General features: G+C 45.4%; 1 protein-coding gene across 25 annotated transcripts in view; it reads left to right on the top strand.

Annotated features, from left to right (window-relative positions):
- The window catches only part of DDX4 (DEAD-box helicase 4), a 1,188,488-nt gene that overhangs the window by 1,065,046 nt on the left and 99,899 nt on the right, over window positions 1-23,543 (top strand). For all 25 annotated transcript variants that reach the window (XM_063962294.1, XM_063962347.1, XM_063962463.1 and 22 more), the window contains one exon: window positions 4,180-4,279. In XM_063962294.1, coding sequence (XP_063818364.1) covers window positions 4,180-4,279 — 100 coding nt within the window. The remainder of the gene's footprint in view (window positions 1-4,179; window positions 4,280-23,543) is intronic.

A 23,543-nucleotide genomic window follows, 5' to 3' on the forward strand; every position in this document is an offset into this window, starting at 1 on the left:
ATCTTAGTAACCCTCAGGTTACTCAAAATGGCCAGTGTTATGCTTCATGGACCAGTAAAGCTGCTTCGGAAGGCACAGCCTGGCCTCTGCATGCCTACAAAACGGGGTTAATGGCCCCATTTTGAAAAACTGTCGCTTCACCACCCCTAAACAGCTGCAGACTGTCCCTCAGCTCGCTTCAGCTGCTGTGTCACGTCTGATGACTCTGGACCAAATCTGGTTATGTGCAGTACAAGTCCTGCACATGCGCAGTTGAACAATCATTGGAGACGTACATAAACCGTCATGAGTGTGTACATCTCTGAATTAGGCGTTTGGACAATAGAGGTTTGTGCAACAACCTTTGGCCAATCCTGATAATACTCCTCCTTGGGATATCGGTCGTCCCCATTACCATAATGTCAAAGAGGAGATCCATAGTAAAGCCAGTAACTGGAGGCTCTCGAATTCAATGGTACCAGAATTCACGTGACCTCTCCTAGAGTGCGGTCTTATAAAGGGAGGTATCATATTAGTAGCGGTAATTTTCCGCTGCTAATATGTTCAATGCTGCGGTCTCCTCCCCCCGAGGCCGGCACTTACAGTATTGGTGTTAAGAAGCATAATCCGTGATAAATGGTCACCCTGGAGCTGCGATAACACAGCCCATGTGTTATCGTACGATAGAGTCCATTTTCAGCTGATAAAACCGGCTCTAATTGGATACCGCGATAATGACCATCAGCCAAAAATTGTGATATCAGAATGTTTTTATAGGCGAAAAACAGCTTCTAATTGGATACCCCCATCCCTCCAAAGTCTCTCCAAGCCACATCTCTTTTAAAGCAATACTGCATCAGATCCAACTGTGGTTTCCCAGTTGGTATACAAGCCTATTGTAATGCTTCTCTAAAGGATTCTGATGACCGTTAAGAAGTTTTTGTGAGACTAGAGATCCAAAGTGAAATTCTGACACAATAGGAGGCCAAACAATTTGCTCTAGTATCTTCTCATTTTATCTTTCTATGAACCGGTTTGAGCTTTCCTCTTCCTGTTTATTGATTTGTTGTTACTCCATTTTTGCGATGGTTTCTCTTTCCACCACAGTCTATGCAGGATATTGTTAGATTTTTCCTTTGTATATCTTACTGTACCTCCTTACATGATGTTTCTTAATTCTGTTTTGATATGTTCCTTACTGTATTAGTTCCTCTGCATCCTCAGATGGTATGGGTGGTGCTGACCACAGTTCAACTCCAGTTGCATTTTTCTCTGTTTTTACTCTCTGACCGTGGGTGATCTTTGTTTCACATTTGCTTTGACCACGAGCGTTTCATTCGGTAATATTGCTTAGGGCCATATCAATAGCTGTCGGAAGCTGCCGTCTTGTCGGAAGGACAGCAGCTTCCGACAGATTTCTGTCAGAAGGGGTTCCGACCTATTCAAAGAGGGCACTTTTTTTCCAACGACTTGTCGGAAAACACGTGGATCGGCGGAATAGGCGCCGATCCACGTGCTTTTGTCGGAAACTGGGCTAAATCCGACAGGTTTTGGCCCCCTTTCCGGCCATCTCAGTCCAACTTTAAAAAAAAGTCGGATTGAGCAGGGTGTCCCCCTGCCCAGCGGGGATCGGGGTGAGCAGCAGCAGCAGTGGCCAAATCAGACAGTCGGATTTGGGAGCATATTGAATAGGTCATTGTCGGATCCTTTCCGACAAGATCCGACACTTACTGAATATACCCCTTGGTTGGTGTTTTTATTTTGTTTGTTTTTTTTTACATATTCCTTCATGTTTATAGCCCCGTTTTCTCCTCTAACCCTTCCTCCCTCTCCCTAATTGTCTTTCTTTCATATGCTCTCTTGGTCTGTTTTATTTTTTGGTACCACGATTTTCTCCCACTGTGATTCAGGGAATGGTTTTGCTCCGCATACCCCTGAATCTAATGTTCGCACCTACTCCAGATTCTTTGACATTGTACTCCATTAATGTTAAAGAGCGCAGTATTCCCAAGAAATATTTTACATTAAGAGAACTCCGTTCCAATAAGGTAAAATTTGCCTTTGTCTAAGAGACCCATTGTAAACTTTTCCCCAAAATGTAGTAATTATCATCCCCATGTAATCCTTTATGGGGGTAGAGGTCAGGTCTTAAGTCAGTTGTAGACTTAATCCTTGATGGGGGTAGAGGCAAGATCTTTAGTCAGTTGTAGACTTGTTAACTTTTACTCCCGAAATCAGCACTAACTACAATTTCTAGACAGGATTCTGCGCCGTTGCAAGAGGGGTTCCTAGTTGTTGGTGATTTTAATAGGCCTAAAGACCCTGTTCTGGATTTCCCTTTCACTCCCTCCCATTTCCTACTCCGCCACCACTGTGTCAGCTTTTGCTTGATTACCAGTTGGTTGATGATTGGAGGCTGTGTATGTATGTGTGTGTGTGTGTATGTGTGTGTGTATATATATATATATATATATATATATATATATATATATATGCCGCGGAATCCCGGCAATAGAATGCCGGCAGGGAGGTTGAGCGCAACATTGCTCCTTGCGCCACAGGTTGTGTTCCCACTCTGTGGGTGTCATGGACACCCACGTGTGGGAGTAGTCCCAGCTAGACTGCACGCCAGCTGTCTGGATTTAGAGGGGGGTGGGCGGGATGTACCATCTGTATTGTGACCCACGGTCTCCTGACCACCGCTCACATAACTACATTTATATATATATATATATATATATATAATTTGTATTTATTTTTTCCCTCCATACTCCTGATACTCTAGGATTATTTCCTCAGAGAACACTACCATCGACCCTCTGAAGAGGATTCTCTGTACCTAGAGGTGTCTTTTGCTATTGAAGATTTGGAGGTGGCTTTCTTCAGGCCCTAGAGAAAAGAGACCAGGTTCTGATGTTTTTCCAGTCAATTACTACCAGACCTTTTGTAACTCCCTTAAACCTCTTTCTCAAAGCCTGCAATACGGCTACTGCAGAAGACACACTTTCTCTTCAATCACCTAAAGTAATAATTTCTAGAAGACTAAAGGAGCCCAAGGAACCAATCTAATACTTAAGCTATCTTGCTTTTAAACCTAGACTTAAAACTTTTCACCAATCCTTTAAGCAACCTTTTTCTGCACCTGATTCATCAGTACCAGGTACTGTTTGTTGTTGGGAGAGACAAAGAACAACACAACTAAAGTTATTGACCTTACCCAATATATACAGGCAGGGTCCTTCTGTCTACCAATGCGGAGAAGGCATTTACTGTTTGTGATCAAGAGGATTATATTTTTTTTGTTTGTCCTCTATCATATGGGTTTGTGTCCTACTTGTTAGCATATGAAGAGATTTTGGTTTAAAAAAACAAAACTTCAATTAAATATGCAATCATACATTCATAAACACAATTCTTCCATCGAAGACATTAAAAAAAGTTCCTTTGTAGAGCGAATAAACGAGGCCAATGTCATTGATAAGTATAGTGAAATCACTAGTTGTTTAAAGTGCCTGATATACAAGGCTTTAGTCTCAACTTTACTGATCACAGTCCATAGTGTTTTCAAATAAGCAGTTGCATTTGCCACATAGTACTAGTGGAATATAGATACCTGCCAGTCACTGGTGTTGGAGTCGTTAGTTATAATTCCTGTGAATCGGGGGATGATTATCCAAGTAGGTGATACTTTATCTGAGTTATCAAAGAATTACCATCAGTTCAAAATTGGTGCAGGGTCTAGCAAGTGAGCCAGCATATCCCGGAAAGGATTCCCAATCGGCCTGTCTTTGTTTAAAGACGGTGTGCTGGTCTAAACGCCACTGCTGCAGCAAGCTCCAAAAGGCAGTACTCCAGCAATCACCTGCATGCACAGTGTTCCTACTACTGCCGTAGCTTCTGTACACAGAGTTGTGGTTAAGGACTTCCAAGTGGCTTAGGCAGTCGTCCAAATAGTGACAGGTCAGGTAGCGCTATTCTGCAACCTTTTTCGCTGTCATTACCATTTGACCGTTTCATCTTTCTGATGAATCTGTCAAATGGTAATGACAGAGAAACAGGTCAAGAAATAAGTATTTCTGAAAATACCAACTAGTAAGTGCTCATGTCACTTTTATCATTGTACAAACAAGTATTGCCAGAGAAATTGTTGGTTGATAACCTCATGTTCAGCAAAGTTAATTTTTATTCAAATGTATTCAGGTCATGAACGTACCATGGTGTTTGTGAAGACAAAAAAGAAAGCGGATTTCATTGCTTCATTTCTTTGTCAGGAAAAAATATCAACAACCAGCATCCATGGGTAAGCCAGTTTTTAGCAGAGTCATAACATTATGCTAGAGATTTGACTTGCATTGAAAAACTTCACAAGTTTGAAAAAATGCATGGTATGCTGTATATAGAAATGTGGCTTGTTCTGTAGTGAAACTTTTGGAGATTGAAATCCAAGGTTATGTGGGTTGAAAGGTATGGGAATGTTATACATGTTGGCTTGTAGTTAAAGATATGGGGGGGGTCATTCCAAGTTGATTGCTAGCAGAAAATGTTCGCTGTGCAGCAATGATGCAAAAAAAACTGCATTTCTGCGCATGCGGCGCAATGTACTTACACAACGGCCAATGTAGTTTCACACAAGGTCTAGCGAAGCTTTTCAGTCGCACTGGTGGCCGCAGAGTGATTGACATGAAGAGGGCGTTTCTGGGTGTCAACTGACCGTTTTCAGGGAGTGTTTAAAGAAATGCAGGCGTGCCAGGAAAAACGCAGGCGTGGCTGGGCGAACGCAGGGCGTGTTCGTGACATCAAAACAGGAACTGAACAGTTTGAAGTGATCACAAGCGCTGAGTAGGTCTGAAGCTACTCTGAAACTGCACAAAATTATTTTGTAGCTGCTCTGCGATCCTTTCGTTCGCACTTCTACTAAGCTAAAATACACTCCCAGTGGGAGGCGGCATAGTGTTTGCACGGCTGCTAAAAACTGATAGCGAGCGAACAACTCGGAATGACCCCCATGGTTATAACATTCTATTGCGAGTTTGTAATCACTTTGGCAAATAACATTACATATATGTTTGTATTGATCTATCATACAGGATTCAGTTAGCACAATGTCGTCATCCATTACTTTTTTGAAGCATTCTTGCCAACTTTGAGAGTCTCTGTATGAAGACCAGAGAAGATGCATGCTGACCGCTCTTGGAGCGGACCTAATGTCATTAGGCCCCACCCCCATCATAGCAAATACCACAATTTGCAGTTTCGTGAGGAGAGGGTGTGGTTCAAATGATGCAAATTGCATTATTTAGACTCTCTCTCTCCCTCCCTACAAACCCACGACCCCTGGTGTTATTTCCCTATCCTGCCCACTTAACTAGGAAGTACAGTATGCCGGAGATCCACCTACTACTCTTCTAGCGGTACGAGTGACAAACCAAATCGGGAGTGAAGGCAAGTATGTTTTTAAGAGTAGTGTACCTGGTCCAAGACTCAGACACAGTATTGACTTTTTCTCGAACGTCCTAGGGAGTACTGGGATGATCTTAGTGCCATGGGGTATAGATGGGGTCCATTGGAGCCATGGCTCTTTAAAAATTCTTCAATGTGCTGGCTCCTGCCCTCCATGCCCCTCCTGCAGACTCAGTTTAGAAAAATGTGCCCAAGGAGCCGGATGCATATTCTGGAGCTCCATGGTTTTGTTTTTTTTAAACTTGGTTAGTTTATTATTTTCAGGCAGCACTGGTTGGCACCAGTCTGCCTGCGTAGTGGAACTTGGGGGGAGGGCGGTACCAACCACTTGAAGAGTTAATGGTCCAGATCCCCGCTGACAGGACAATAGCTCCTGAGGTGGTGTTACACATATCCCCAGGGTGTGCGTGCACTGCAACAGCATGCCGCAACCCCTAACAAAGCTGAAGAAGCTGGAGTGGTGAGTACTAAACCGGGGTCCCGGTTAGGGGTTCCCAGTTCAATGGCGGCGCTGTGGGGGATGTGCTGCCCGCTGCATACTCGCATACTGGCGCTGGCATGGAAAAGGGGTTTTAACCCTGTTCTCTACATTTGGGAGACATTTGGCGGTATTAAATATGTAGGGAACCAGCAGCTCAGAGGCGCCATTTCCTGTTGCATAAGACTCCAGGCTGCTCCTCTAAGGACTGCACCTGTAATTGGTGCCAAGGGGGTTTGTAGAAGGGGAGGGGGGAAGCAATTTATATGTGATACAGCTATTGTACCTTACATAAAGTTATGGCTACTGCCCGGCAAAGCACTGCTTTAGCTTTGTAGCAGAGTTTGCAGGCTTCTCCTCTCTGTCTCAATCCTTGCAGGCTGTCTGAGTCATTGGGGCAGATGTATTAACCTGGAGAAGGTATAAGGAAGTGATAAACCAGTGGTAAGTGCAAGGTGATAAACGCACTAGCCAGTCAGCTGCTAACTGTCAATTTGCATATTAGAGATGATTGGCTGGTGCGTTTATCACCTTGCACTTTTCACTGGTTTATCATTTCCTTATTCCTTCTCCAGGTTAATACATCTGCCCCACTGTGTTATATTTAACCTATTCCTCTGTGTGCGTTCTGCTGTTCAGTACTGTATGTCTTGAAAAAAGGTTACAGGTCAGTCCTGTAGCACGTTTTCCCCTACCCCACGGGGGTCTCTCTTGTGTACTCAGTGCAGTATCCCTTTTCAGGGTAACAGCTCTCAGGAGCCAGCATGGCTGGACTCTATTAAAGGGATGATTATTGATATCACCACCGAACTAGCAACAGCCAAGCAAGAAAGGCAGGTGTTTAAAAAAAATCTATGGATGATTTTCTACTTCAGACTGGTGACCTGAGAACAGCTTTGGAACCCCCTCTGCCAGTTTCACAGAAACGCACACTGCCCCATGTGCTCCAGTCCGACTCTGATAATGACATGCCAGATTTGGAGGAGGGGGAAGTTGAGGGGGATAAAGCAGAGAGTACTCTGTCTCAGGGTGTGGAAGCTGTGATTTATTCAATTAGAGAGGTCCTAAATATCCCTGATAAGGAAACAGAACCTGATGAGGAATTGTTTTTCAGTATAAAACCTAAGTCTCATGCTATATTCCCTTTTTCCAAGGAATTAAACACACTTTTTAAAGAAGCGTGAATTAATCCTGCCAAAAAGTTTCAAACCCCTAAAAGAGGTACCCAAACGCTATCCTCAAGGCACCCCAATGGTCCAGGTTTTAAATGTATCCATGCTTGGCCACAGGTGACGTAATTAGCACCTCAGTCAATTTGATTTAACCATCTGTACTGAGCCGTGGATATACCTAAATCCTGGACTATTGAGGTGCCTTGAGGACCGCGTTTGGGAACCTCTGCCCTAAAAGGTTGTTGGCTTCCTTCCCATTTCCCTCTGAAGATAGGAAGGTGTGGGAGACTCCTCCTGCGGTGAATACTTAAGTGTCCAGGCTGTCACGAAAGATTGTACTGCCTGTACCAGGTGCTATCTCCTTAAAGGATCCTGCGGATCGCAAGATAGAAACTACTCTCAAATCCATTTACACTGCAGTGGGTGTCGCTCAGAGACCCACAATTGCTTGTGGTTGATCACAAGGGCCATTGTTAATTGGACCGATAATGCACCATGCCTCAGGATTAGCTTATAACACTCCTGCATCATATTGAGGATACAGCTAACTTCATGAGTGAGGCTATAAAGGAGACCGGCATTATCAATTCACGCCCTACGGCTATGGCTGTGCCGACGCGCAGGGCTCTGGGTGCGACAGTGGACAGCGCATGCTGATTCCAAGAAGGGCGTTGAAAATCTCCCCTTAACAGGGGAAGCTTTGTTTGGAGAGGAACTAAACAAGTGGATTTCACAAGCTACTTTCGGTATGTCCACCTATCTGCCGACTGGGGCTCCTCCTGCTAGGCGTGCTTATCCAGGTCCCCCTCTCCAATCCTTTCGTGTTGCTTCTAACGCTGCCCGAGGTAATTGAGGTAAATCACGCAGAACAGCAGCCGATGGTTCCCTGAAACAGGGTTCAGGCTCTACCTCTGCCAAGCCCTCCGCGTGACGGTTGGCTCCGGTTTCAAGGGGAATGTCAGGTGGGTGCTCGCCTGAAGTATTTCAGCCATATTTGGGCGGATTCATGCCGGGATCTTTGGGTAAGAAACCTAATCTCCCAGGGATACCGGTTGGAGTTTCATGGGCTCCCTCCTCACAGATTCTTCAAATCGGGCTTGCCAGCTTTACCTGCATCACGAGTTGCCTTGCTGGCAGCCGTCCAACGGCTGCTACAAACACGGGTTATTGTTCCAGTCCCCCCTCTACTCAGAAACAAGGGATTCTATTCCAGCTTGTTCGTGGTACCAAAACTTCTGAACTTCAAGTCTCTGAACTATTACCTACAGGTATTCAAGTTCAAGATGGAATCCCTGGGAGCAATGAACTCAGGCCTGGAAGAAGGGGAATTCCTGGTATCCCTGGGTTGCAGACCTCCCACCTAGTGGAGGGTCGACATTTCGGTATTCAGACCTGGATTCTCTTAACTACGGATACGAGCTTCCACGGTTGGGGTGCTGTAACCCGGAGGGCTCACTTTCAAGGACGGCGGTCACCTCAGGAGGCCTCTCTTCCAATAAATATTCTGTAACTCAAAGCAATTTACAATGCCCTTCTACAAGCCGCTTCTCTCCTCCAACATCTGGCCATACAGGTCCAATCGGATAACGACACGGCGGTCGCATACATAAACAAGGTGGAACAGGAAGCATGGACGCAATGTGGGAAGTGTCCTGGATACTCCTCTGGGCGGTACGCAATGCCAGGGCCTTGTCGACCATCTTCATTCCAGGAGTGGACAACAGGGAAGCAGACTTCCTCAGCAGACACGATCTGCACCCGGCGGAGTGGGGCCTTCACCCCAGTTTTTCCAACAGTTGGTTCAACAGTGGGGCTGCCCCCTGATCGACATGATGGCTTCTCATCTCAACAGAAAGCTGCGGCACTACTGCTCCAGGACGAGGGATCCACAGGCTGCAGCGGTGGACGCTCTGACGGCACTGTGTATTTACCAGTTCGTCTCTCTGTTCCCTCCGATTCCTCTCATTCCCAGGGTCCTAAAGAGACTTAAAAATAGGATTTCAGTTACCTACCGGTAAATCCTTTTCTCATAGTCCAAAGAGGATGCTGGGGTCCATATTAGTACCATGGGGGTATAGAAGGGTCCACCAGGAGCCATTGGCACTTAAGAGTTTAATAGTGTGGGTTGGCTCCTCCCTCTATGCTCCTCCTACCAGACTCAGTCTAGAAACTGTGCCCGAGGAGACGACATACTTCGAGAGAAGGAATTACACAGATAGTGGCGAGATTCATACGAGCTCACACAACAGGCAGATCCGGCTAACATGCCGGAAAAACTCAGCAACAGCTGAAACGGTAAATAACGCAGAACTTACCTAGGAACCAGGCAGTACTGAACTATAAAACCAATGCAGGAAAACGCAGCGCTGGGCGGGTGCCCAGCATCCTCTACGGCAGTGTTTCCCAACCTCGGTCCTCAAGGCACACTAACAGTCCTGGTTTTAGTGATATCCAGGCTTGAATACAGGTGACTTAATTAGTACCTCAGTTATTTTGATGTAACCATCTGTGCTGAAGCCTGGATATCACTAAAACCTGCACTGTTGGTGTGCCTTGAGGACCGTGGTTGGGAATGCCTGCTCTACGGACTACGAGAAAAGGATTTATCGGTAGGTAATTAAAATCCTATTTTCTTTTTCATCCCCTAGGGGTCACTGGAGTACTCTTGGGATATGGTCCAGGCGTAGCCGGGAATGGCACATTTAAATATTTAAATTAGTAACTGGTTAACCCCACCATACTCCCATAGAGACTTCAGTATTTTTCTGTGCCTCATTCGGGAAGGTGCTAGTGGATGTCAGTTCCACAGAAAAACTTCAGGGTTTTTATTTTTTTGATTTTGATTTTTTATACTTCATCCCTTCCAACAAGGCGTGGGTCCGGGATAGTGGAAGCTGCTACACGCAGCTACTGGCGTGTCGGTCCTCTCTAAAAAGAGCACCCTCTCAGCCACGTGCGGACTACCTGCAGAATATATTTTTATTTTGGGCTGCAGCCTCCGTCTGCACATGGAAGCAGGACGGCGCTTAGCAGAGAAGCCCCGTCATGGCCTCCACGGGTGGTGCAGGTACCTCTCACTGCCGCCGCTCACTCACTTCTCTTACTATTATTTATATCATAACTGTTTATAATGATATTATCCTAAAGACTGCAAATCTGAATCATGGCTGTGGTCAGCCAAATACTGGCTTTGTTCACTGTTGTAAAGTAAGATGTGTTATACAATTGGTCAGCACATGGTGCTTAAAAAACAGTATCTGTGGAGCACTGCAAGCATTGTGAGTTCAGGTCTCACCTGCAGCAGCTTTGCTTAATTCACTTAGCCACACCACAATTGGATACGCCCGATTTCATCTGATCTTGGAAGCTAAGCAGTGTTGGGCCTGGTTAGTGCTTGATAGAAGACCACCTGGGAATACAAGGTGCTGTAGGTATTTTTAATCTACAGCCACACCACACTGGATACGCCCAGTCTCATCTGATCTTGGAAGCTAAGCAGTGTTGCATATTGTTCTGCCATCTGGGAGGAAACTGGTGATCCAACTAGATTGCATACTAATGCTTGCTAGTTTAACTGTTAAAAAGATACATTCTGGTTAGCTCAGTAGGTACAGTTTGGGCTTACACCATCAATATAAACCTACCATAGGTTTTACAGTCATGATAGCTCCCCAGAGCCCGCTCCCGGCGCCGGCCACTAGATAGGGCCCATTAACTAAGCTGCGGTTAAGCAGCAGACATGTCAGGTTTTTAAGCCTGTGAGAGGTCACATTTAATTTCAGACTTCTAAGAATTATTATACCTCTGAATCAGGATATATCTGGATATATGTATATGGGTATATAATATGTAAATGTGTGTGTGTATGTATGTATGTATGTATATATATATATATATATATATAATAGTGTAGGGACCGGCACTCTCATGAACACAACAGAAACTGCCCAGGTGCCTCCTCAAATGATCAATGGACCATATACATAACAGGCAAAGAGTGGCACTCTCAGGACTTCTATCAATCAGAAAAAGGACACAGCAGTCACAAGTTCGGTCTAATCGACGTTTCGATAATTTAATATCGTCTTCAGGATAACCAGAGTGAATACAAGACAACATTTAAATACACTCACCACCCCGTGTGTGTCCACGCCATCGCTGCGGGCGCTGGGTCGCAACTTGCGCCGCGCACTTTCTGTGCGCCCGGACGCTCGAGCGGTTGCCTGGAGACCAAAACAATCGTGACATAAACAAACAGTGGAAGGCATTGCAGGGGCATACAGGTCCGCTAAAAACATCAATTGGGAGATACAGCAAATATGTCTAAGCCTGTACATGCTGAAAGCTTAATCGCCATAAATATCAATACCAGCATATGTGACTTATTGAAAGAAGACACACAGCTCCCAGGTACATTAGGCGTAGATAGCAATATAAACGTGTTCCTCATATATATAAATTCACATATTATACAGCATAGACGACGATAATATGCTAATCCCCCAAAATAAAGCTAATAAAGAAACATCCTGTTGCTAAACAAAACAACTAAACATAAATAGAGCAAGATGTTATGGGCACAAATAACTTCACAAAAAGCAATTCAGCGGGAGGTTCTCATTTAACCCTTTTGGGGTAATTGTATTTAAGCGGTGTATCCACCTTGATTCTCTCTGTAGGAGGGCCCTGCCCCTATCACCCCCCCTCAGACGTTTGGGTTCAGTGTCAATGATTTTATACCGCAGTGTGGACAGGCCATGACCTAACAATTTAAAATGTCTGGCCACTGGTTGGTTGGATCCACCCTTACCCCCCTCCAGGGCATGTCTTATGGCAGATCTGTGGAGTGCCATACGCTCCTTAAACATCCTAGTGGTCTTCCCCACATAGAGGAGACCACAAGGACATCGAACAATGTAAATAACGTAGGTGCTAGTACATGACAGCACATGGCGTATAGCGATCCGTTCCCCAGAGTGTGGGGTGGGCAAAGGAATCACCATACTCCATGTAGCTGCATGTTGTACATCCGGTACATCTGTAGCAACCTGCTTTTCTAGTAAGAAAAGTACTAGGCCCACTACTTTTAACACTGGACACATCATTTTTGACAAGCCAATCCTTTATATTCCTGTTTCTAGTATAACTAGACAATACTTTAGAGTCCTTTAACATAGTCAGCTCAGGATCTGCTGTCACCACAGGCCACAAGTTCTTGACTATCTTCGCTATACGTGGACTAGCTGGGGTAAACAGTTGCACAAACGGAATACCGTCACCCAGACGTTCTTTCCTGTCCACAGACGGAATCAGGGTTTTGGACCGTGGAATCGCCAAGGCTTTCTCTTTGGCTTTAATAAGGTCCCCATATTTGTATCCTCTGGTCATTAATTGCTTGATCATACTATCAATCTCCCCCTCTGTGTTACCGATATCATCCGATATACGGTGTATTCTCAAAAACTGTGAGAACGGCAGTCCCTTCTTAGTTGAGATGGGATGTTGACTGCTCGCATGGAGTATCGTGTTGCGATCTGTGGCCTTCTTGTACAAAGAGGTACATACTTTGCCATTCTTCAAAGAGACTTGTACATCCAAATAATTTACGTACTGTGTACTCATCTGGTACGTGAATTTGATGGTACTCTCCGTAGCATTGATAGCTATCATAAGGTTGATGAATTCTGACTCCGTCCCTGTCCAAACCAGGAACAGGTCGTCAATATATCGTACAAAGAATGGAATTTTAGTCGCTGTGTCAGTCACTGAAGAAGGCTTGGCGTTCAACTTCAAACATATAGGTGTTCACGAAGGCTGGGGCCACGCAAGACCCCATCGCACAGCCTTGTTGCTGCACGTACCACCGGGAATCAAAAAGGAAGTAATTTCTCTTCAAAGTAAGCTCAAGCAATCTAATAAAGGAGATGTCTGGACCAGAATATAGCGGGCTAGATGACAGAAGCCTTGTAGACTGCCTCAAGTCCCCCCGAATGGGGGATGTTGGTATATAGGCTCACTATATCCAGTGTGCAGAGAAAGGCATTTTCAGGAAGTTTAGGTAACTTTTGTAGTTGTAATATCAGAGAAGTAGTGTCCTTCAGATAGGTCTTCTGGGCTTGGACTACTGGCTGGAGATAGACATCCAGATATTGTGAAATTCTATAGTAGACCGAGTCTCTAGCCGATATAATCGGACGGCCTGGTGGAGTCCTGGGATTTTTGTGTATTTTAGGCAGTGTGTACAGAACAGGGGCCACCGGATTCTCCTGAATCAGGGTGTCCCTCGTATTCCGGTTAATGACCCCTTGTGACACTGCCTCATCCAATACCCCTTTGAGTTCCAGGTTAAATCTGGCTGTTGGATCCACTGATATTTCTAGGTAAACAGTACTGTCCTCAAACTGTATGTAGATCTCATCCTTCTACTTCTGTAAATCTTGTAGGACAATCCCGCCCCCCTTATCGGCGGGCCGGATGACAATACTGTTATCTCTGCTTAAGTTATGCAGGATCTCCCAGTCAGTTTTGGACATGTTGGATCTGCCTGATTTCAGGGAACGGACCAATCCTTTAACCTCCTGGTCCAAGGACCGATTGAAGCACCTAAGTGAAGGATTCATACTGATGGGATCAAAGTTCGAAGCACCTTTAATCTTCTGTAGAGGATTAACAGCTGTGGAAGAGGTTGAAGTGGTAGGGCCAAAATGTTCACGTAGCCTGAGTTTCCTATTGAACCGATAAGATCCAAGCTTCCATTGAAAATCATTAAATGAAGAGGAAGGTATAAAAGACAAACCTTTGTTTAAAAGTCTCTCCTCATCTTGGGAGAGGTCTCTACTGGACAGATTGAAGATTATTTTTTCTTCTTCTTTGAGGTCTTGTTTTTGTGCTTTGAGGACCCTCCGCCATTGTCCTCCTCGTCTGGTAGAAGGTCCCCTGTGGCCTCTCGCTGTGCGCGTATGCTTACCCCTAAAGGGGGCTTACCAGTATTGGACCTGCCTGTTATCTCCGTCTCACTCTGGGACGACTGGCCCCCACTCGAAGTCTCCGTATCACCAGCAAACCTTCTAAAGCGCCTCTGACGAGGTTTGAAGTCCCTCTTATGGCCAGGATTGAATGCCCAAGTATATACCCTTCCCTCCGCGTAATCCTTCTGCACAAGGGTGAGCTTGTTATGTTTGAATCTGACTAGATCTTTACGGTATGTCTCAACCTGAGTGGCTAATTTGGCAAGCCAGTCAGTGTCCGTGTCTTGTTTGAGTGTAGATAAATGGAGTGCTTCAAATTCAGCCTTCTTTTGTTTGATAATCTTCAATTCTCTGGCTGACTCTTCTACTACCAATAGAATAAGATCAAGGCTGCATTTATTGAGAATTGCAGCCCATTTGCGGCAGAACTCCGTATTGAATTTCCCTATCGTCGGGGAATTTCTCACTCGGAAGCCCCTGGGTATTTGGCCACTCCGGTGGTAGTCTGACAGGGTCACTCCATGTAAAAAGAAATCAATCTCCTTTTTAGATAATCGAAGTAACTGAACGTAAAGCTGCTTCACAGATTCTGCTCCTTCAGTGTGCACAAAATGCTCCTTAAAACGAATGGTGTCTGCATCAGCATCCGAGAAGCTCCAGGTTTCCCGTGCTGGGAGTGAGATGTTTCTGATCCTTGTATTTTCCTGCATGCCCACAGACAGTTAAAAACAAACACAGGTGCACTGCTGCACTGCGTCAAGAGTGGTGAGACGATCTCCACACAGGTGGTGCCTTGTCAAAAGCAGTGTAAATAGCAACAGTCAGTTATAAACGTCCCGTAACCATAGTACACCTACATAAAATAGTGTAGGGACCGGCACTCTCATGAACATAACAGAAACTGCCCAGGTGCCTCCTCAAATGATCAATGGACCATATACATAACAGGCAAAGAGTGGCACTCTCAGGACTTCTATCAATCAGAAAAAGGACACAGCAGTCACAAGTTCGGTCTAATCGACGTTTCGATAATTTAATATCGTCTTCAGGATAACCAGAGTGAATACAAGACAACATTTAAATACACTCACCACCCCGTGTGTGTCCACGCCATCGCTGCGGGCGCCGGGTCCTCGGACGACAGCAACTTGCGCCGCGCACTTCCTGTGCGCCCGGACGCTCGAGCGGTTGCCTGGAGACCAAAACAATCATGTGACATAAACAAACAGTGGAAGGCATTGCAGGGGCATACAGGTCCGCTAAAAACATCAATTGGGAGATACAGCAAATATGTCTAAGCCTGTACATGCTGAAAGCTTAATCGCCATAAATATCAATACCAGCATATGTGACTTATTGAAAGAAGACACACAGCTCCCAGGTACATTAGGCGTAGATAGCAATATAAACGTGTTCCTCATATATATATAAATTCACATATTATACAGCATAGACGATGATAATATGCTAATCCCCCAAAATAAAGCTAATAAATAACTTCACAAAAAGCAATTCAGCGGGAGGTTCTCATTTAACCCTTTTGGGGTAATTGTATTTAAGCGGTGTATCCACCTTGATTCTCTCTGTAGGAGGGCCCTGCCCCTATCACCCCCCCCCCCCCCCTCAGACGTTTGGGTTCAGTGTCAATGATTTTATACCGCAATGTGGACAGGCCATGACCTAACCATTTAAAATGTCTGGCCACCAGTGGCCCAAAAGGGTTAAATGAGAGCCTCCCGCTGAATTGCTTTTTGTGAAGTTATTTGTGCCCATAACATCTTGCTCTATTTATGTTTAGTTGTTTTGTTTAGCAACAGGATGTTTCTTTATTAGCTTTATTTTGGGGGATTAGCATATTATCATCGTCTATGCTGTATAATATGTGAATTTATATATATGAGGAACACGTTTATATTGCTATCTACGCCTAATGTACCTGGGAGCTGTGTGTCTTCTTTCAATAAGTCACATATGCTCGTATTGATATTTATGGCGATTAAGCTTTCAGCATGTACAGGCTTAGACATATTTGCTGTATCTCCCAATTGATGTTTTTAGCGGACCTGTATGCCCCTGCAATGCCTTCCACTGTTTGTTTATGTCACATGATTGTTTTGGTCTCCAGGCAACCGCTCGAGCGTCCGGGCGCACAGGAAGTGCGCGGCGCAAGTTGCTGTCGTCCGAGGACCCGGCGCCCGCTGCGATGGCGTGGACACACACGGGGTGGTGAGTGTATTTAAATGTTGTCTTGTATTCACTCTGGTTATCCTGAAGACGATATTAAATTATCGAAACGTCGATTAGACCGAACTTGTGATTGCTGTGTCCTTTTTCTGATTGATAGAAGTCCTGAGAGTGCCACTCTTTGCCTGTTTTTTATATATATATATATATATATATATATATATATATATATATATGCATATCTATGCATATATGAAATATATATATACAGGTTGAGTATCCCTTATCCAAAATGCTTGGAACCAGAGGTATTTTGGATATGGGATTTTTCCGCATTTTGGAATAATAGCATGCCATAATGAGATATCATGGTGATGGGACCTAAATCTAAGCACAGAATGCATTTATGTTTCATATACACCTTATACAGACAGCCTGAAGGTCATTTTAACCAATATTTTTTATAACTTTGTACATTAAACAAAGTGTGTGTACATTCACATAATTCATTTGTTTCATATACACCTTATACACACAGCTTGAAGGTCATTTAATACAATATTTTTAATAACTGTGTGTATTAAACAAAGTTTGTGTACATTGATTCATCAAAAAACAAAGGTTTCACTATCTCGCTCTCACTCCAAAAAGTCCGTATTTCGGAATATTTGGATATGGGATACTCAACCTGTATTTATAAAGGTCTGAGTATGTGTGAATATACATTATTTATATGTGTGTGTGTGTGTGTGTGTGTGTGTGTGTATATATATATATATATATATATATATATATATATATACTGACATTAAAAGTCTATTTTGCATAAAGCAAGCAGGTTGCTCTGTAGCCAAGTGGTTAGGCTTCCCGCCCCCACAGTGAACATTGTGATTGCATGGACACTGGTTCAGATCCTGGTTTAACAGGTGTTTTTTTTTTAAAAACATGGTAGGACACCATTCTTTCCCGGAGGTTGCTGCCCTACAACACTCAGCCTCTGGAGGAGCGGGGTGTTGTTAGTAATTTAATTTATTATTTGTTTTTGTACAGCATGACTCTACAGGAAGATTCACTATTGCTGGTAACCACATGCACGGTAAATGCAGGTTTATACACACGTTACTTCTGTGGTGTACTTACTGGTCGGGGTACATGATTACTAAGTCTAATGCATAGTCAAACAAGCAGCTTTGCTGCAAAGTCGGTTACACAGTGTGTCGGACAAATACGACTGCACAGACAGACCCATACCGGTTCTCTTTGGGGGGAATGCGGGCGCATGTACTGCCTGAGAGGAAAAATTGACTGTTTCTGCTAGATTGTTGCGGTCGATTCGCCGCCAGCCCTCATAGCACCAGGCCAGTACGTCAGGTTCTCAGCGAAGGCTGAACAATTTCCAATAAGAGACAATTGCAATTATTGGGCGTTTAACTACCTATCGGAGTGTACCCTACACAGCAGTAGGGCTGTTGCTTCGCCCTGCTTTTGTAGGGGTTTAAGGTAACAAGGCTGTAGTGGCAGGGCACTCCAGTTCAGGTTTGCCCTACACAAAGACCACCTTACACTTCTTGCTGCCTACAGCTTCTGTGGACGTTGGCAGTTGGTTCTTGCGTTTTCAGCTTTGCTAGTGGCGCATAACGTCCACTTTGACTACGTTCCTAACAGGCGGAGTCGGATTCCAATCGCAGACCAAGTGGGGAGGGGAGAATCTGATTTCCTACCATTGTCTACGCGAATTCCTGAATGAGGACTACTCAGGATATTGTCTTTACACCTCAGTTCATTCGGCGCCGTGGTCTGCCTGCAATGCATGCACTCCAGGATTCGATACCCAATGCGGCAAACAATTATTATACCTCCGATCGTCAGTTGTGGACGTCCACAGTTAGGTGGAACCACAGATTATGAAAATACGGTCGACGGTTTCCTATCATTGCCATCTGCCGGACAGGTCGGCCTCCGTCAGAGGACAAGACGGCGGTTCTGCAGATAGGCTCTCGTAGTCTCAGTAGTTTGATACCGCAGGTAACATCCGAGTCGCGGTTATTATTTTTGGTTTGGGATAGTTCCAAGACTAATCACGCTGTCAGTTCGTTACTGACCCTGCAGACAGTACGTCGCTTGCTATAGCTTCAACGTCGAATAATGGCAGTCGGTGACGGCAGTTGAGATCCGCAGTAATACCGAATTTTGATGGATCTTATATTTCAACGAATCGGGCCTACTTATGGTTTGCTGTATAAACCAATTTTCCTTTCATTCACTACCGTTTGACTTCTTACCGGCTCCTCGGGTAGTCACATCTAGAAGATGGCATGATAGCTCATCTCAAATTCCTAAGAAGGATAACAGTTCTGTACTTTGGAGATCTACTCATCAACACTAGGTCTCAACGCTTATTCCTGCTATGTGCATTACGAAAGTACAATAACGTCGTTCACCACGGTTGGATTGTCATCCTCATGAAATCGTCCCTCATTCTGTCACAAAGGATTCATGCTTAGGAATGATTCCGTGCATAAATGGGTTCCCTGCCTGAACACCGAAGTGTTCGTCATCACATACAGTTAGTATACAATCCACGGACTGTCTCGGTGCATTTGGGCATTCGACTACTAGGAAGGAGGGTGGTGGCGTCTTTCGACGTACTCCAGTTCGCAAGGAGTTCACTCATGACTTTTCATCTGAATGTTATGGCACGCATCTACAAATTCATCAGATGGTGCGGTTGTCTCTAAGGGACAGAATTTCACTACTCTGGTGGCTCAAAGTACACAATCTCTCCGCGGGGAGAATGTTCGGCGTCTGGAATTGGATAAATTATCATGGTTCACGGAAGATGGCTGTCAATTACATGACCTGGAACTCAGGGCAATTTCCAACGCGCTGCAACAAACAGTGCACATGCTCCGGTCTCAGACTATCCAGATGCACTCAGACAACGCCACAGCGGTCGCATACAGAGCAAGGAGGAATTCGAAGTCACATGGCATGCGGGAAGTTGCTCGAATTCTCAATTGGGCCGAGCGTCACCAGGTGATATTGACGGCAGTGTTTGTTCTGGAGTGGACAACTGGAAGGCAGATTATCCCAGCTGTCGGGTTTTTCCTCCAGGAAACTGGGCATTGAATTCAGAAGCGAGTGGAATTACCCATAAGGGAGATCTAATGGCATCCCGGGGGGAAAGAAAAAAAAAATCTGCTGCTTTCTCAGTTGCTAAAGCGGACCAAACGGGAGTCCATACTAGTGGTGCCTTATTAGCTAGGAGAGTATGGTTCTCGGATTTCCGCAAATTACTCACAGCCGATCCTTGACCACTTCCGCCGCGTCCGGACCTGTTACAACAGGGTCCGTTTCTTCACCCCGATTTAGCGCGGCTGCGTTTGATGGGGTGGCTGTTGTTACTGCCCTTAAAAAGAGAGGGCGTTCCAGAATCTGTTCTACTAGCCATGTTACGTGCCAGGAAGCCAGTTATGGCGGCTCATTATCACAAGATTTAGCTATATAGGTTGGTAGGAAGCTCGGACGTTTCCGACATCATCTAGTCCGTTTTATATTTTTTACAGACTGGGTTAGGTGGAGGACTACGTTTCTACACTTAAAGTGCAGGTTTTTGCCTTGTCAAATTTGCCTTCAAAGGCATTTGGCTCTTTTGCCGATTGTATACAGCTTCCTGCAAAGGTGTCCTCAGAGTGCAACCTCCATTTATACCACCTACAGCGCCATGGGACTTGAATCTGAGTTTAGTTTTTGTCTTTTAAGTCTTAAGTTTTTCACTTGGAAAACAGTTTCTCGTAGCCTTAGTAAGGCGTGTCTTTAGACTTGGGTGCCTTGTCATGCAAGCCACCGTATCTTGTGCTCATAGGGTGGAACTTCGCACAAATTCCTTTTTTCTCACCAAAAGATGTTACGCATCACTTAATCGTAGTTCCTGGGTTATCAGTAGGTTCAGGAACTACAGTTACTTTAGAGGTGGTATGCGCATTACGCGTTTATGTAGCCCAAACATTAACTGTAAGTAGAACAGACACATTGTTTGTTCTCTATAATGTAGTTAAGATGGCTTGGCCAGTTTCCAAGCAGACCTTATGTCATACGTCAGGATTAGCTTCATCATAGGCTATAACCGCCGACATCGGTGTCAGGCCATTGCACACGTTCTGGAGAACGTCATGGGCAGGCTACAAACGCCTACATCAGTGTCCGACTATTCCACACGTTCCTTGGGAACGTCATAGGCAGCAGGTCATGGACCTTCTAAGAAACAACTTAGACAAGCTGCTATAGGGTCATAGGTGCATGACCATCAGTGCACACGTTTATGCCTTTTACAGGTTTACTACGGTTACGGCATCAGCATCTAGCTTTAGCCGCCTAGTGTTACAGGTGCCAGACTGCTCTCCCGCCCACGGGGGAAGCTTTGGTACGTCCCAAGAGTACTCCAGTGACCCCTAGTGGATGAAAATGAAAATAGGATTTTGGTACTTACCAGGTAAATCCTTTTCTTTGAATCCATAGGGGGCACTGGACGCCCACCCAGAGCAGTTTTACCTGTCTTGTGGTAAGCTCAGTGGATCTTATAGGAACACTTTATCACCAATGGATACGAAGTTACGGTGATTAGGGTGTCAACTGCTTAGTGGTCAGTTACGTTATGTCAACTTTAGGGTTGACAGTTGTAAGTCAACCCTAATGTGTCAACTTTACTGTTGACCGTTATATTATAAGGTTATATGTAATTCTCTATGGTTCATCCTCTCTATCGTTCCTGTTCGGCTCAGTAAAAATACTGAACTCGCTATGGGAGTATGGTGGGGGTAACCAGTTACTAATTTAAATATTTAAATGTGCCATTCCCGGCTACGCCCGGACCATATCCCAAGAGTACTCCAATGCCCCCTATGGATTCAAAGAAAAGGATTTACCTGGTAAATACCAAAATCCTATTTTCTCTTACGTCCTAGAGGATGCTAGGGTCCATATTAGTACCATGGGTATGTACCAAAGCTCCCAGTATGGGAGGGAGAGAAACTTGATATCGGCCTCCTGTAGAGTCTCAAACCAAGCTGATTGCAGGAACTGCAACACCACATCAAGATCCCAGGGAGCCGTTGGTGCCACAAAGGGATGCTGAATGTGCCGAACCCCTTTCAAAAATGTCTGAACCTCCGGGAGGACAGCTAATTGTTTTTGGAAGAAGATGGACAAAGCAGAGATCTGGAACTTGATGGAGCCCAATCTCAGTACCATATCCACACCTGCTTGCAGGAAAAGGAGAAAATGTCCAAGTTGAAACTCCACCGCAGGAAATTTCTTGGACTCACACCAAGAAACATATTTTTTCCAAATGCGATGGTAATGTTTAGACGTTACCACCTTCCTAGCCTGTATCAGGGTAGGAATGACCTCACTCGGGATACCCTTCCGAGCTTAAGAGCTGGCGTTCAACCGCCATGCCGTCAAACGTAGCCATGGTAAGGCTTGATAAGCGAACAGCCCCTGCAGTAGCAGATCCTTCCGAAGAGGTAAGGGCCTTGGATCCTCCAGCAGAAGATCCAGCATGTCCGCGTACCAAGCCCTCCTTGGTCAGTACGGAGCAATGAGGATTGCCAGAACCTTTGTTCTTCTTACCAGTCGAAGAACCTTTGGTATCAGAGGAAGTGGAGGGAACACATACACTGACGTGAACACCCACGGTGTTACCAGTGCGTCCACCGCCACTGCCTGAGGGTCTCGACCTGGAACAGTACCTCCGCAGATTCTTGTTGAGGCGGGAGGCCATCATGTCTATGTGAGGAACCCCCCACCAACCAGTTACCTCCCCGAATACCTCCGGATGGAGGTCCCACTCTCCTGGATGGAGATCGTGTCTGCTGAGGAAGTCTGCTTCCCAGTTGTCTACACCTGGAATGAAGATTGCGAACATCGCTACCGCGTGCCTTTCTTCCCAGAGGAGGATTCTTGACACCTCTGACATGGCAGCCCTGCTCTTCGTTCCGCCTTGTCGGTTTATGTAGGCCACTGTGGTCACATTGTCCGACTGCACCTGAACAGCCCGATCCTGTATAAGGCGTGCTGCTTGCAGAAGGCCGTTGTACACTGGTCTTAGTTCCAGAATGTTTATCGGGAGAAGGGATTCTTGATCCGACCACCTGTGGTTAGAAGGATCCAATACTGAACTCCGAACCTTCGGCCTTCCAGAAGGTGTGGTAGTTGTAGCCACCAGAGGAGCGAAATCCTGACTTTTGGTGACAGACCTATCCTCTGGTGCATGTGTAGGTGAGATCCCTACCATTGGTCCAAGAGATCCATCTGAATGGATTGAGCATGTAACCTTCCGTACTGTAGAGCCTCGTAGGAGGGAACCATCTTCCTCAGAAGGCGGATGCACTGATGAACCGATACCTGGGTAGGCTTTGAGACATCCCGTCAAATTGACTGAATCACCAATGCTTTCTCCACTGGCAGAAACACCCTCTGCACTTCCGTGTCTAGGATCATCCCCAGGAAAGACAGCCTCCTTGTTGGCTCCAGATGAGACTTTGGAAGGTTCGTGATCCAACCGTGCTCCTTGAGCAGATGTGTCGTGAGAGCAATGGATCGCAACAACTTCTCCCTGGACGACGCCTTGATCAGGAGATCGTACAGCTATGGAATTATATTCACCCCTTGCTTGCGAGGAGAACCATCATCTCTGCCATCACCTTGGTGAAGACCCTTGGTGCTGTGGAGAGGCCAAACGGCAGCGCCTGAAACGGATAGTGATCGTCCAACAGTGCAAACCTGAGATATGCCTGATGCGGTGACCAGATGGGAATGTGGAGGTACGCATACTTGATGTCCAGGGACACCAGGAACTCCCCCTCCGTTAGACCTGAGATGACAGCTCTCAGAGACTCCATCTTGAATTTGAACTCCCTGAGGCAGGGGTTCAGAGATTTTAAGTTCAGAATTGGCTGTACTGAACGTAACCTTTGTTCCACTGATGAGGTGGAAATGGAACAATGACCTTGGACACCACCAATTTTTGGATAGCTTCCAGAAGAATTGTTCTGTCTGCTGCCAGAGCTGGCAAGCCTGACTTGAAGAAACGGTGAGGAGGGAGATCTTGAAACTCCAACTTGTACCCTCTGGACACTATATACAGTACCCAGGGGTCCAGGCCAGACGACACCCAGACGTGGCTGAAATGCCGGAGTCTTGCCCCCACCTGTCCTTCCTCCAGGCCTAGCTGTCCACCGTCATGTGGAGGACTTTGGGGTATAAGAAGCAGGCTTCTGGTTCTGGGAACCAGTGGGAGCA

This window comes from Pseudophryne corroboree, chromosome 1 (genome assembly GCF_028390025.1).
Source record: "Pseudophryne corroboree isolate aPseCor3 chromosome 1, aPseCor3.hap2, whole genome shotgun sequence".
NCBI classification, from domain to species: Eukaryota; Metazoa; Chordata; class Amphibia; order Anura; family Myobatrachidae; genus Pseudophryne; species Pseudophryne corroboree.